General features: G+C 35.6%; 1 protein-coding gene and 1 pseudogene across 1 annotated transcript; both read right to left on the bottom strand.

The window, feature by feature from the left end:
- Window positions 1-5,806: 5,806 nt before the first annotated feature.
- LOC111369107 lies at window positions 5,807-6,349 on the bottom strand. Its single transcript, XM_022990589.1, has one exon. The coding sequence runs from the start codon at window positions 6,347-6,349 to the stop codon at window positions 5,807-5,809; it is 543 nt and encodes a 180-aa protein (XP_022846357.1).
- Window positions 6,350-8,037: 1,688 nt separating this feature from the next.
- On the bottom strand, window positions 8,038-13,503 carry LOC111369106 (annotated as a pseudogene).
- Between the last annotated feature and the right edge of the window lie 1,759 nt (window positions 13,504-15,262).

The raw sequence follows: 15,262 nt of genomic DNA, 5'->3' as shown, positions 1-15,262 counted from the left end.
AAAAAAAAAAAAAAAAAAAAAAAAAAAAAAAAAAAACTAGTCTTTTGGGTAGATCTTTAATCTTCTTCCTTGATGTTGTTTTTGCCCCTCTTTGATGTCTTCAATTTTTGCCTCCTTGAAGTTGTGTGGTTGAATTATTCAATTTTGCCTCCTTCAATTGTTTGAGAAAAATAGGTCTAAGAAAGGGACAAAAAACATCGTAGCACATGTTTCATACCATATGTGCGCTTTAATGACCAATGAAAAGAATGAAAAGTGAAAGAATTGATCCCTACTTTTGCATTGTATGAGTCTCTAAGACACATATAGCCTCGCTTATATACCGTTATGACTTTTAACTATTTCTCAAAATTTTATTTCGTTGTTGCTACTTTAACATGTTGTCAATAATTATGGTTGATTCGATTTGATGAAACATATCTAGGAAAGCAGTTGACTTGAAATGAAGAGAATCAAGTAGAGAAGGAAGACTATTTTATCTAACACCTCAATTTGTTTTCATCGACAGGAAAATTATGTTAATTATTTGAATTTTGAGACACAATTATGAATACAATATAAATGAAAAAGTTGAGTATGTTCTAAAATAAATTAAGGGGTCAGAATTAATACTCAATCTGGTGTTACAAAATATGTCTAGGGTATAGCGAAAAATATATTTCCTTTTCTTGAGCTGCAATATAACCCTAACAGATATATAGTGTTGCATGCTCTTAAATTAACTCGTTAGTCGCACGATCCATTCATATGTATGAACTTAGAGCTGTTGAGATAAATATAATTAATATTATATTAGAATCGTTGAGAAATATAGGCAAATAATAGTCTATGTATATTTGGGCAGAGTAACGAAGTTTGGATGGTTTTGAATGGTCGAGGCAAGAGTTCGACTCTTTCTTCTTAAAACGATAATGCCCTGCACTAGTACTGACGGTATTGCAGCACTCGTTTCCCAAGATACAACGACCTCATCTTGTAATAGTAGTACTCCAAATTACAAGACCCGACGAACCCGTAAAGTTTAGATTTCTCCACACACACTGGATGTAAAATACACGAAAAATAATTTTCGAGAACTGAATTATAAAAGCAGAAATGATGCAAGGACAAAAGGATAATTTCGGGAGAGTAGAAAATCAATTCTGATTTTGGTATGAATTAAAATCAGGGTATGGGGGCCGATATATAGATGTTGAAAGGTTGTGTTCCAACAGACACAACTGTCGAAAAGTTGTGTCCAAAAAACACAAACAGTTTGGACAGTCAACCGCCACTTTGGACAGTCAACCACCACAACCCGCCAAATTCTAGAAGCATTGCACCACGTGTCACACACAGAAAATTCGGGGAAAAAAATAATAACATAAAATATATTATTATTATAATAATAAAATAATATAATTCAAATGTTATTTTACCAAAAAATATATATCAGCTTGGCCCAAGCCCAAGACCCACGACCCGTGATGGTGCCGAGCCAAGCCGGCAGGTCGGACGGACGGCGGCGTGCGTGTGTGGGCTTTGGCTTAACCTACTAGCATGTAGGTTCTCTCCCCCTCAAAGATTATTGGTACCCCTTGGGGCCCAAACCCAAGTCCCAAACTTGAGCTATATAAGATAGTTTATATTCTTCTAGTTTTCCTATGTGGGATTGGTATTTTCCAATTTTTCACCTATTTTATTTCAATATCAAGTGGGCATCTTTTGACCTTAATTTCTCATTCACCCTAAATTGGGTTTGAGAAAATAAATATACCATATTCATCTACTCATGGAGTAGAACACATTTGGCCAAAGAAATCTTATATCCGATTAACGGGACTCACTAAATTAATTGGTCAAACCAACTAATTAACCCAATTTACCCAACAATCCCCCACATGAATGAAAATTAATGCAATAGACTATACAAACCCTATAGAGAGATCAGGCGGAATGTTATCGCATCTGGATAGGTACCTTATGGGTTTGAACCTTCCGTAGTAGAATACTATCGAATTTACTTGGCTAATCAGTGAACGCGGTGTCTTGAACTGTCAGCCATTTTTGTAAACCAAGACAATAGTATCAACACAATAACCTTCCTAACATTTTCGAGTTCTCACTGTTGTGTTCATTTTGGCCCTGAACAACTCTTAGATTTCATAAGTGATTTAGAGAATTCAAGTCTTTGAGACATTCTCATAGAAGCGGCAACACTACACACTTGTATAGGTGATCTCCTATTAAGAGTACCTGCCATACTCCACTTAGGTAGTCCAAGATATTGGAATCATTAGAAGTATAACTTAACCTAAAACTTTCTGCAAATAGTACTTCCTTATCATAGGAATGGGTAGGAGTTAACTCCGAAGTGCTTATTGAATCTTCATAACTTAGTTGTCCCATTGAACCAAGATTTTGGGATCACCAGTCAGCAATGTTGGGTTACCATTACAAAGATTCTTATATAGTAGGCTTTAAACCCATTCCCCTTGATAGGCAGTATACTTGATCTCTTGGTAAGCCTTTGGTAAGTGGATCCGTAAGATTTTCTCTAGACTTTACATAATTTATGGAAATAACACCATTTGAGATCAACTGCTTAATTGTATTATGTCTTCGATGAATATGTCAAGACTTACCATTATACATACTACTTTGTGCTCTACCGATAGCCGACTGACTATCACAATGTATACTAATTGCAGGCACAGGCTTAGGCCAACATGGAATATCCTCTAAAAAATTTCGAAGCCATTTTTCTTCTTCTCCAACTTTATCTAAAGCTATGAATTCAGATTCCATTGTGGATCGAGCTATACATGTTTGTTTAGAGGATTTTCCAAGATACAGCTGCACCAACAATGGTAAAAACATACCCACTAGTGGATTTTGAGTCGTTTGTATCTGATATCCAATTAGTATCACTGTATCCTTCTAATACAGCTGGATATCTCTTATAATATAATCCAACATTTGAAGTGTATCATAGATATCTTAGAACCCTTACCAGTGCTTTCCAATGGTCATTATTTGGGTTACTTGTATATCTACTAAGTTTGTTTACTGCATATGCAATATCCGGACGAGTGCAGTTTGTAATGTACATTAGACTGCCTATTATCCGAGAATATTCTAATTGAGATACGAGTTCGCCTTTATGTTTGGCCAAATGTAGACTTAAATCTACTGGTGTTTTAACTGGACTTTCATCATACATATTAAACTTTTTAAGTACTGTCTCAATATAGTGAGATTGAGACATTACAAGTCCCTCAGATGTTTTAAGAATTTTAATTCCTAATATTACATCTGCAATACCCATATCTTTCATGTCAAAAATGTTTTGTCAACATTTTCTTGGTATTTGTTATCATATCATAACTACTACCCACAATTAGCATGTCATCAACGTATAGACATACAATTACATATGCATTAGGTGTGATTTTAATATAAACACATTTATCACATTCGTTAATCTTAAAACCATTTGACAATATAGTTTTGTCAAATTTTGCATGCCATTGTTTTGGCGCATGTTTTAGTCCATATAATGAATTGACGAGTCTACACACCTTTTTCTCCTGTCCAGGAGCGATGAACCCTTCGAGTTGTTCCATGTAAATTTCTTCTCCTAGCTAACCATTTAAGAAAGTTGTTATGACGTCCATCTGATGGATTTCCAAATTATGCCATGCTGCGATTGCAATTAATACTCTAATTGATGTTATCCTTGTCACAGGTGAGTATGTATCGAAAAAATCAAGGCCTTCCCTTTGTTTGAATCCTTTAGCTACCAATCTGGCCTTGTATTTATCAATTGATCCATCAGTCTTTAATTTTCTTTTGAAAATCCATTTACAATCTAATGATTTATTACCAGGTGGGAGATCTACCAATTCCCAGGTATGATTGCATAATAAAATCAATTTCACTATTGATAGCCTCTTTCCAGAATGGAGTTTTTGGACTAGACATTGCTTCATTGAATGTCCTAGGTTCATTTTCTAACATATAAGTTAAAAAATCTAGACCAAAAGATGTAAATGTTTTGGTTCTTTTGCTGCGTCTTGGTTCTTCATCACTTTGAGGATTACTAATTGCAGAATTATAAGTTCGTTTTTGTGGGCTTATTTCTTTCCTATCTTTACAAGAAAACGTGTCCTCAAAAAATACAGCATTCCTATACTCAATAATAGTATTTTCATATATATCCGGAATGTCAGACCTATGTACGAGGAACCGATAAGCACTACTGTTATTAGCATATCCAATGAATATGCAATCGATGGTTTTAGGCCCTATTTTAACTTGTTTAGGATTTGGTATTTGTACCTTAGCCAAACACCCCCACACAAGTATTTGTACGAAGGTTTATGACATTTCCACACCTCATAAGGAGTTTCGTTCCTACCTTTGTGTGGTACTTTATTTAGAATGTGGTTAGCTGAGAGAATTACTTCCCCCCACAAATTTTGTGGTAAATCAGAACTAACCAACATAGCGTTCATCATCTCTTTTAGAGTACGATTTTTGCGTTCCGTAATACCGTTTGATTGAGGTGAATAAGGAGCTGTAGTTTGATGAATAATCCCAGAATCTGAACAAAATTCATCAAACGGTGCTCCATATTCCCCACCTCTATCACTACGAACAATTTTTATTCGTTTGCTTAGTTGATTCTCAACCTCATTCTTGTACTGTTTAAATGCTTCTAAAGCCTCGCCTTTACTCCTTAGCAAAAAGACATAACAATACCTTTTGCAATCATCTATAAAAGTAATAAAATACTTTTTACCTCCTCTAGTTTGTACAAACTTTAAATCACAAATATCACTGTGAATTAGTTCTAGAAGATTCGAGTTCTTTTCAACTGAATGAAACGGTGTTTTCGCTAATTTAGCCTCTACACATGTTTCGCATCGATGATTTTGATCAAAGGACATAGAAGGCAATAAATCTAAACTTACTAATCTTCGTAAAGTATTAACATTTACATGTCCTAACCTATCATGCCATAAGTTAGAAGACTCAATCAAGTAAGTAGAAGATTTATTTTTATTAATATCAAAATCACGGAGTACAGGCATTACATTCAATTTGAATAGCCCATTGGCTAAGTACCTTTGCCTACAAACATGCCATTTTTGGTGAGTACAAATTTGTCAAATTCAAATACCAGCCTAAACCCATTCTTGCTTAACAGAGCTCCGGATACCAAGTTTTTGCGAATATCGGGAACATGCAGCACATTGATGAGTGTTACTTCTTTCCCTGATGTCATCTTCAGCACTACTTTACCTAAACCAATAACTTTTGATGTTGCTGAGTTGCCCATGAAGAGTTGTCGTCCATTGATAGGAGTATAAGATGAAAACATGTCCTTATCCGCACAAACGTGATGAGTAGCGCTAGTATCAACAAACCATTCTCTCGGATTATCCACCATGTTTGCTTCAAGTACAACAGCCAAGAGCATTAGTTCAGACACTCCGTTAGATAGTCTGTCTTCTTCAGTCAAGTGCACTTGGTCCTTTATGTTTTGCTTTTTTTGCCGGCAATCCTTTGCAATATGACCACGCTTATCGTAGTTATAGCAATCTCCTTTGAATTTCTTAGCCTTGCTCTTTTGCTTGCCATTATTCGGGTGCTTCCTTTTCTTGCTAGTATTTGGCTCCACCAAATTGACTTTAGCCTCCATTTGCTACTTTCCAGACTTCTTTTCAGCATTTCGATTGTCTTCCTCAATTCTTAATCTAACAATCAAATCTTCAAGTCCCATTTCCTTGCGTTTATGTTTCAGGTAGTTCTTGAAATCTTTCTACATTGGTGGTAATTTTTCGATAATTGCAGCTACCTGAAATGGTTCACAGAGCTTCATGTCTTCTGCATGTATACCGTGCAAGATAAGTTGTATCTCTTGGACTTGAGTCATTACTGTTTTAGAATCTACCATTTTGAAGTCCAAGAATTTGCCTACAACGAATTTCTTCAATCTGGCATCTTCTGTTTTGTATTTCTTTTCCAATGACTCCCATAGTAATTTAGCCGTTTTGACGGAACAGTATACGTTGTATAGTGTGTTGTCAAGGCAATTGAGGATGTAATTTCTGCACAAGAAGTCACTATGACTCCAAGCATCGAATGCTGCTCGTTTTTGAGAATCTGTTTCCTTCTCCTCAATGGTTGGAGCATCTTCTCTCAAGATTTTGACCAGATTCAGAGTCGTGAGATAGAACAACATTTTCTGTTGCCATCTCTTAAAATCCACTCCCGTGAATTTTTTCGATTTCTCCCTGTGAGTATTGTTAGGACGTACGATAGACGTACTAAGGGGTACAACAGACGTACTATTACTTGCCATTATCATTTTAAGATTGTTGAGAAATATAGGCAAATAATAGTGTATGTATATTTGAGCGGAGTAACGACGTTTGGATGGCTTTGAATGATCGAGGCAAGAGTTCGACTCTTTCTCCTTAAAACGATAATGCCCTGCACTGATACTGACGGTATTGCAGCACTTGTTTTCCAAGATACAACGACCTCGTCTTGTAATAGTAGTACTCCAAATTACAAGACCTGACGAACCCGTAAAGTTTAGATCTCTCTACACACATTGGATGTAAAATGCACGAAAATAATTTTCGAGGACTGAATTATAAAAGCAGAAATGATGCAGGGACAAAAGGAAAATTTCGACAGAGTAGAAAATCAATTTTGATTTTGGTATGAATTAAAACCAGGGTATGAGGGCCTATATATAGATGTTAAAAGGTTGTGTCCCAACATACACTATTGCCGAAAAGTTGTGTCCAAAAGACAAACAGTTTGGACAGTCAACCGCCACAACCCGTCAAATTTTAGAAGCACCGCACCACGTGTCACACACAGAAAATTCGGGGAAAAAAATAATAACATAAAATATATTATTATTATTATAATAATAAAATAATATAATTAAAATGTAATTTTACAAAAAAAAATATATCAGCTTGGCCCAAGCCCACGACCTGTGACCGTGCCGTGTCGAGCTGGCCGGTCAGACGGACGGTGGTGGTGCGTGTGTGAGCTTTGGTTTAACCTACTAGCATGTGGGTTCTCTCCCCCTCAAAGACTATTGGTACTCCTTGGGGCCAAACCCAACTCCCAAACTTGAGCTATATAAGGTGATTTATATTATTCTAGTTTTCCTATGTGGGATTGGTATTTTCCAATTTCTCACCTATTTTATTTCAACATCAAGTGGGCATATTTTGGACTTAATTTCTCATTCACCCTAAATTGGTTTTGATAAAATAAATATACCATATTAATCTACTCATGGAGTAGAACACATTCGGCCAAAGAAATCTTATATCCGATTAATGGGACCCACTAAATTAATTGGTCAAAAGTTGGTCAAATCAACTAATTAACCCAATTTATCCAACAAGAATCAGGTTACATCATGTGCGCGTGAGAAATCTTGGAAGAAAATGGGTCGTCCATGTGGGCTGAGCTAACCCAAACTATATGAGAATGTTATTGGAGGGAGAAGTTGATGAAGTTGAGAAAATTAAATTTAAAACTCAACTTCCCACAATCCACGACTCCCATTCATAACTTCCACGCCAAAGAATATGAAAAATAAAATACAAAATTCGTATGGAAAAATTAAAAAAACAAAAGGAGAGAAAAGGACTTGAGGGTGGTGGCTTGATTTTGGAAAGTATATCATCTCAAATTGGGTTCTTGGATTGTGACTATCAAATTCTTTCCTTTGTGATCGAATTTCTGACGAAAGAGTGAGTATAAACAGTGTGAAAGAGAAGCAAATAAAAGGCAAGTGATTCAACCTCGTTTTGATGATTTCAAGTAAGTTTTATAATTTGAATTTTCATTAGAAGCATGCAAGCACGTTTTACGCAAACAATAATAAAGCTATTTTAGCACATAAAATAATACTCCAGATTAGCACTCTACATATACTATATTTCCAGTTGGGATAAAGATATAGAATAAACAGTGCAATAATCAAAACATAAGAAGATGACACAAAGGGGATATGTACTATCCAGACGCCTGACTGAACAAGGATGTTTTCGAAGAGGATTGTTGAGTTTGCTTCTATGGCTCAATAATAAGATATTGCACACACTAAGACAAGTAAACGTTTGAGTAGATGACCTTTAAGACCAACAAAACCGATAATTATATATGGATTATGATTTCACTCATCGTATTTGTCACTACATCTATCGGTAGATCTCCATGGATCTAGAGAAACGATAAGTTCCACTAGTTGATCAGCATCACCATGGTCGGATGGCAAGATGTCATCTTCTGTTCGGAAATTATACCGTTGTCCAATAGCTTTCAAAAACTGGTACACTTCAAACATGGTAGGCCTCTCTTTAGGATCTGTCAGCACACAACTACAGGCAACATTAAGAAACTTGGAAAGCTCATCATCATAACCTTTTCCAACCAGGAATTGGTCAATTGCATCCTAAAGTTTATAGGTTCCAGATAGATGGAAAATCCAGCCTACTATATTACCATTAAATCTTTTGGGGGCTTTAGCCACATTGGTCGGTCTCTCGCCTGTTACTAACTCGAGAAGCACGACCCGAAAACAGTAAACGTCCCCACTTGGAGTGGCCAGCAATGTTCGTACATATTCTGAAGCAATATAGCCCATGTCCCCAAATTCACCATTTACAAAAGTAACTAAATAAGCTCCGATGGGGCTCATGAGACTCGCAAGTCCAGAATCTAATATTTTGGGTTCATAATCGACATCCAGTAAGATGCACTTGGAATTTATGTTTCGATGAATAATATGAGGATTGCAGCTGTGGTGTAGCCACGCGAATCCTTTCGCTGCCTCAATCCCAATTTTGAGCCTTAAAGGCCAATCCATATGTTCGCTCCCATCTTTCAAGTGTAGTCTATCATGGAGACTGCCATTGGGCACGTGCTTGTATACTAAAAGTCTCTCCTCCTTAGTTGTACAGAATCCTAGAAGTGGAACCAAGTTATTGTGATTTACATTTGCTAGTGTAGCCATTTTAGAAGAAAATTCGTTGTTCAAGTGTTAAGTACCGCGCAATCTCTTCACCATGAGACAGGTGCCATCTTCAAGTTCAGCCTTGTACATTGTCCCTGTTCTTCCAAACCCAATTATATTCTCTTTACTGAAGTCATTAGTCACCTTCATGAGATCCCTCAATGTCATTTCAGAAACCGAGTTCTCAAACATCGAAAGCTGAAATCAGGAAACATGACTATTTGTGAAAATATAATTATGAGAAAAATAATCATGTTTATAAGTGACACCAAAAGTATGAAGTTCAAAAAAATAATTAAGGGAAATTGAAGCCACCGTTCTCAAATTTTGACAAATATAGCACTCGGCTCCCCAATGTAATTTAGTTTTTTTGCCATTAAGGTTCCTAAACTTCGATATTCGGTTCTCATTGGTCCACGGGATGAAACTGTCAATTGTTCCATCAAATATTCACACACTTTAAACGTGATAACACATTTAAGGGTAATTTTTGTCAACCCAATTCATTTCTTCCAAACAGTTAAAAAAGGAAAAGAGTGTGCTAACCTTTGCATTCGTCTTTTTCACCCTTTTTGACTGTTATTGAGTGAAATGGAATTGGTTGACGAAAATAACACTCAAATAAGCAAGCATGTGACGATCTGAAAGAAAATTGACATTTTTCATCAAGGACTAAAGCACAAAGAATATGAAAGTTTAGGGATCTAAAACCAGAAAAACTGTTGGGATCCACATTCTTTATTTGCCAATAAAATGTAAATGTATCATGCATTGATGGCTTTGGCATCCTTGATTCTCTTTGCCCATTTGTTGCCCATAGGATATTCTTCCTTCTTCTTTCTGGACGCCTTACGCAAATAGAAGAACGTGCCTATGCAAATGCCAATCCCAACAGCGAAGCCTGCAAAAGCCGCCCCTGCAATGGCTGCACTATTAATTTTCTTTGAAGAACCACCACAAAGGAGGGGTAAAGGATTGCCACATAGTCCTGTATTATTCGCATAGCTATCTAGTAGAACAATAGCATTTCTGAATTGTGGAACTTGGCCGGTCAATCGGTTGTTAGCCACGTTAAATGTTGTCATTCGATTGAGTAGACCAATTTGAGCAGGGATTTGGCCTTACAACTGGTTGTTGTCAAGTTTAAGGACATTCAAATAAGTGCAATTTGAAAGATTCATAGGGATCTCTCCGGATAACTGGTTGGACGAGGGATCAAGGCTTGTCACATATTCAAGTAACTTGGAGATATTTTTCGGAATTTTTCCATCAATCTTGTTATCAGAGAGATTTAAGCTAGTCAAGGATGAACAACCAGCAACACCAAGAGGAAACTTACCCTTTAGTCCCAAATTCCCAAGCAGAACATTCAAGACCCTGTTCTCATCTGGATGCCAACACTCGATTCCAATAAACTTACATATAAAACCTTCAGTCTTGTTATCGAAGTTCCATGTCGTGAGGTAGCCATCTGGGTCTTCCAAAGAATCTTTTATAGCTCTGAGGCAGTTAATATCACTTTGAATCGAGTAGGTAAGAGATCCTCTCACAATCAACAAAGAAAAATTTTCACAAGAGTCAAGAGAACTCTAAAATCGAATGTCTTCCTCGTGAAAAAACCAGCCATAATTCACAAAAACCTGAGTATACAAACCTGAAACATATTCAAATTCGAGCAGGAAAAATATAAAATAAACACAACATCCTAAAAGCTTTCAGCTGAGGGAAACAAGTTAATTAGAATATGAATGTAATGACTAAATCCGATTTCATAATTGTTATTGTTTCAATAAAATAGATTTAGCCCTTGTTTTGGTGAAAATTAGAATCAAGATTTTAATCTAAGTCAACAATTAATTTTGACCATACATTTCATGGACCCCCACAACTTTTCATCCGCACATTTTATCAATTTCTATCAAAACCTACTAAGAATCTTATTTTAAACCCCATCAAATAGGGGTTTAATATTGTACGACAGTAGTTCATTTTTTAAGCATTTAATTTATTTGATAATATTATAGTTCTCAAAATGAGTCTGATTTTGACGTATAATCAGAGCTCAGGACCTCATACTTTAGGAGATGATGCCTATGACAAGGCAACGTCATCTAGAATGGGAACAAGGATTCGGGGTAAATCCAATAGTTACTGGGTTATATTTTCCATAGAAGACTAAAAATCAGATTTTGTAAATTTTTAAAAAAGTTGATTAAATATATAGTTGAAAAGTTGATAAAAATTGTAGGACATATGAAATGTATGGCTACAATTAATTATTGAATTTAATTAAACTTTTATCTCTATTTTTAACTAAACCAAACATGGACTGTTGTTTATTCATAAATTTTTAATAAATCTTTTAATTGAAATAAAGGTGGTGTCACCATTCATTTGAAGGCCACCATGATAATTGGTTAACTGGCAATTATCATGGTCGATTCAGGCCTAAGTTGCTTCACAATGTGGTTCTTTTGTTGTATAAAAGATTTTGGTCCTCCATTGTCTGTATTTTGGTAGTGTTCGATTTTGTTCATTGTGGTATCTGAAGCTGAAAACCCTAGTTTCAAAAAATATTTGACTAAAGCAATTGACACCTCTCCATCTCATGCTTCTCTTGTATCTCGAGTATCCCCTCATAGAAGTAATTCTAGTCGAGATCTTATTTTTGCTACCCCTAGCAATCGTGTTATTGATTCCGAGGCCACTGACCATGTGATTAGTAACTCATCCTTGAATCATTCATATGCTCACGTGTTAAGTTTGTTCAAGTTGCTAATTTGGCTCCTATGCCAAATTTCAGGGGCTGGGAATGTCTCACTCTCTCTCACCCTCTCTACAACTTCTGTTTCATTTGCACCTAATCCCTCTCATGGCCTTCTATTTATTATCAAAATCACCAAGCATCTGAATTGATCCGTCACATTTTGCTCGATCCATTATGTGTTTCAAGACAATGTAACGAAGATGACGATTTGCACAGGTAGAGTAAGGAAAGGTCTTTACGACTTGAAGGGGCAAGTGAGTTGCAATTAGAATGTAGTAGAGCTTTTCAAGTAGAGTGTTAAAATATTTGTTACGGAGAAAATTGTGCTATGACATTGCCATTTAGGCCATCCATCTTTTTCTTACTTAGAATGTCTGTTTCCTAGATTGTTTCAAAACATCTCTACTTCTACTCTACAATCATGTATCTTTTAAAATTGTTGTTAATAAAATTTCGTTTCCTTTTACTCATATTAACATTTATGTTTGAGGACACTTCCACACTCTGTTACGTCAGGTCATAAATGCTTTGTTGATGATTGTTTTAGGATGAGCTAGGATGGACTGGATAGATTTGTTGAAATTTCAAAGATATGTCATACATGTTATCACTCAATATTTTGTAAATGATTGCCATCCAATTTAATACACGGTTTTGAGTGGTTCATTCTGGCAACAGTTATTAATTTGTGAATCAATTTCTGTTTAATTATCGGATGATTCCCCCACAAACAATCATGAATATAGGTACAAAGACAGGCGGGAATCGACTTAAAAGTTAAAAGGGAAAAATTCATTTCTAAGAAGATAAGTATACCCCTTTTCAAACTTAAGAACAAAGGTTTGAAATTTCAAAAATCAGATTTTTTAAAATTTATTTATAAATTAATTTATTAAACAAATATTTTATTAATTAAATATATTTAGGTCACAATTTTTTGTCACAATTATCTAATTAATTAGTCACAGATTAATTTTTAGTTACAACTTATCAAATCATCAATCGCAACTTATTTTTCGATCACAAATCGAAAATTTTATAGGACACAAAATATTTTTTCAATCATGAATCAAAAAATTTTGTAGGTCACAGATTATACATCGATCACATATTCAAAACTTCCATTGGTCACAACTCATTTATTCGTTGCGAATTATTGGATTAATTGGTCACGGTTAATTTTTCAATCACAACTTAATCAATTGTGAGCTCAATTGAAGTCACGATCACAATTTATCATTTTCATTGGTCACATTTTATCTCTTTCATTATTATTTATTGGTCCCAGATTCACCAATTTAAAGGTCATAGTCAACCAAATAAATCAATGACCACCGTCTCACCACTGCCTCAGCAGCACTATCATCATCGTCACCGAAACCACCACCATCATCGACAACAGCACTCCCACCTCAAACAAATCAACCCAAAAACACCGCCACAACCACCATTGCCATCTCCGGATCCACCAATCGATCTAACAGAACACCACAGCCATGGTGCCACCATCAAATCCATCACATAAGGCACTCAAATAAAGCAGAAATCGGAGAAACCTTGACTGGTCTGAGCGTCGCCACACCTGATCTAACAAATTTCTCCAAGTCATCACCACCACAGTCGCTGCCGCACCCCAACACCACAAATCCACATCACCACAGAACACCAATACCATCCAGCTGAACACACACCATGCCATCGTCACTGCGATTTGCACAATGTATCGTCGTATCCACCATGCCACAATGTATCGCCGATCTACACTGGATCTCACGACAGTGATGCAAGCTACGTCGTCGATAGAGACGAAGGAGAGAAGATAGCTGTGTCGTCGACAGAGATAAAGGAGAGACGAGATGGATGTTGAGAGACGAGAGAAGAGAGGCAAGAGGGATGAGAGGAACGGGTTTGAAGAGAGAATAAATGAGGGATATAATTAGGGTTTGGGGTTGAAATGGTGTTATATATTTATTAAAAATAAATATTATATATATATTAATTAATTAAAAACATCTGATTTTAGAATATCTAAACACTGGGTCTGATTTTAGAAATGTGGATTTTTAATGTAGGGAAGGGAGTAATTTCCACAAGTTAAAACTACTAGGCCCATCCGAAAAGTCATGAGCTCGTAGTGGGTTGATCCTAACTATCATACCGTAATTGACGGGCAGGTCCAGGCTCTGGATATAGGTCCACGATTAATAGTAGGCCTATTTATTATTTTATAAAAATTAAATGAAATAAAATAATCCATTGAAGGAGAGCCATTTGACCATCCCTCAAATTCCCAAGGCAGAACTAAATTCCACCTTGAAACAAATAGAAAACATCTCATTATGGCTTTTTAAATTCTACCTTTTCGTACTATTTAACAAATAGACACAAAGCATGTAGTCAAATCATCGCGAATTGGACTGGCTTTCTTTTTGACGGGCCAATAGTGAGTCCAGGCCTAGATAAATTTTTAACTAACGAGACTGGCCAGAACCTAAACCATGATGGGCCAATCTCGATGCAACTACGAGTCATCCCACCCATTTTGACTCCACTAATCATGATGTACATGTTTTCTCTCTTATTTCTTTAACTCCATTTTTCTATTAACCTTGCAACTTCTGAAACTTTCCTTTAGTCCACTAGTTGATAATCAAGGCAAGAGAGACCAACTTCACGATTTTGAGTAATTTGATAGGTTATATTTCTCCAAATTTTCTTGTATATTGTGTATCAAGCATCTGATTATATTCTAATCATCACTTGTCTAAAACTCAGGGGCGGACCTAGCCGTTTTGGGTTGTGGGGTCAAAAATTAGACTCATGCTCAGTGCCCACATGAATGACCGCGAAATTGACAAAATACACACACATGAGGTCGGGATTATTTTATTCATGGGGATCCCGCTGGGCATGTGAGGGCTCAGTCACTTGCAAGTTCATCCTCGCAGATTGTGCTTAGCTCCAAAAATTAATGTGTAATTTTTTAAAACAATATAATATTTATAAAAATAAGTTAATACGTATTTTGATATCTTGAAAGTATCTTATAATTCTATCATTGCCAATATTGTTAAATGAATTTTGCTAGATGTATAGTTTTGTTTATCATGTCATTTAAGGATGTTGAGCTACCGACGAGTAAATCAAATTGAATGTAAGAAGTAAATGAAATTTAAGTTTAACAAAAAAATGATTTGAAAGTAATTCAAATTACATTTAATCTGTAACGATTTTAGAATTTTTGACATCACATTTAATGTAAAATTTCATAATAAAATGATGTAAATTATATTAAAAAATGTATCGTGAAAAAATAATAAACGTTAATGAAATATTTGATTTTTTTTAAAAGACAAGTTAAACGCCTCTTTTAATACGTACATTTAATGCATATTTAACTATTTTCGATATTTGTTTGGACCATTCGATATAACTACAATGTAGTTTTCATAACGAAC

Source organism: Olea europaea, chromosome 20 (assembly GCF_002742605.1).
Source record: "Olea europaea var. sylvestris chromosome 20, O_europaea_v1, whole genome shotgun sequence".
Classification (NCBI taxonomy): Eukaryota; Viridiplantae; Streptophyta; class Magnoliopsida; order Lamiales; family Oleaceae; genus Olea; species Olea europaea.
The sequence above is the reverse complement of the archived record's forward strand: the minus strand, read 5'-3'. Positions and strand labels throughout refer to the sequence as shown.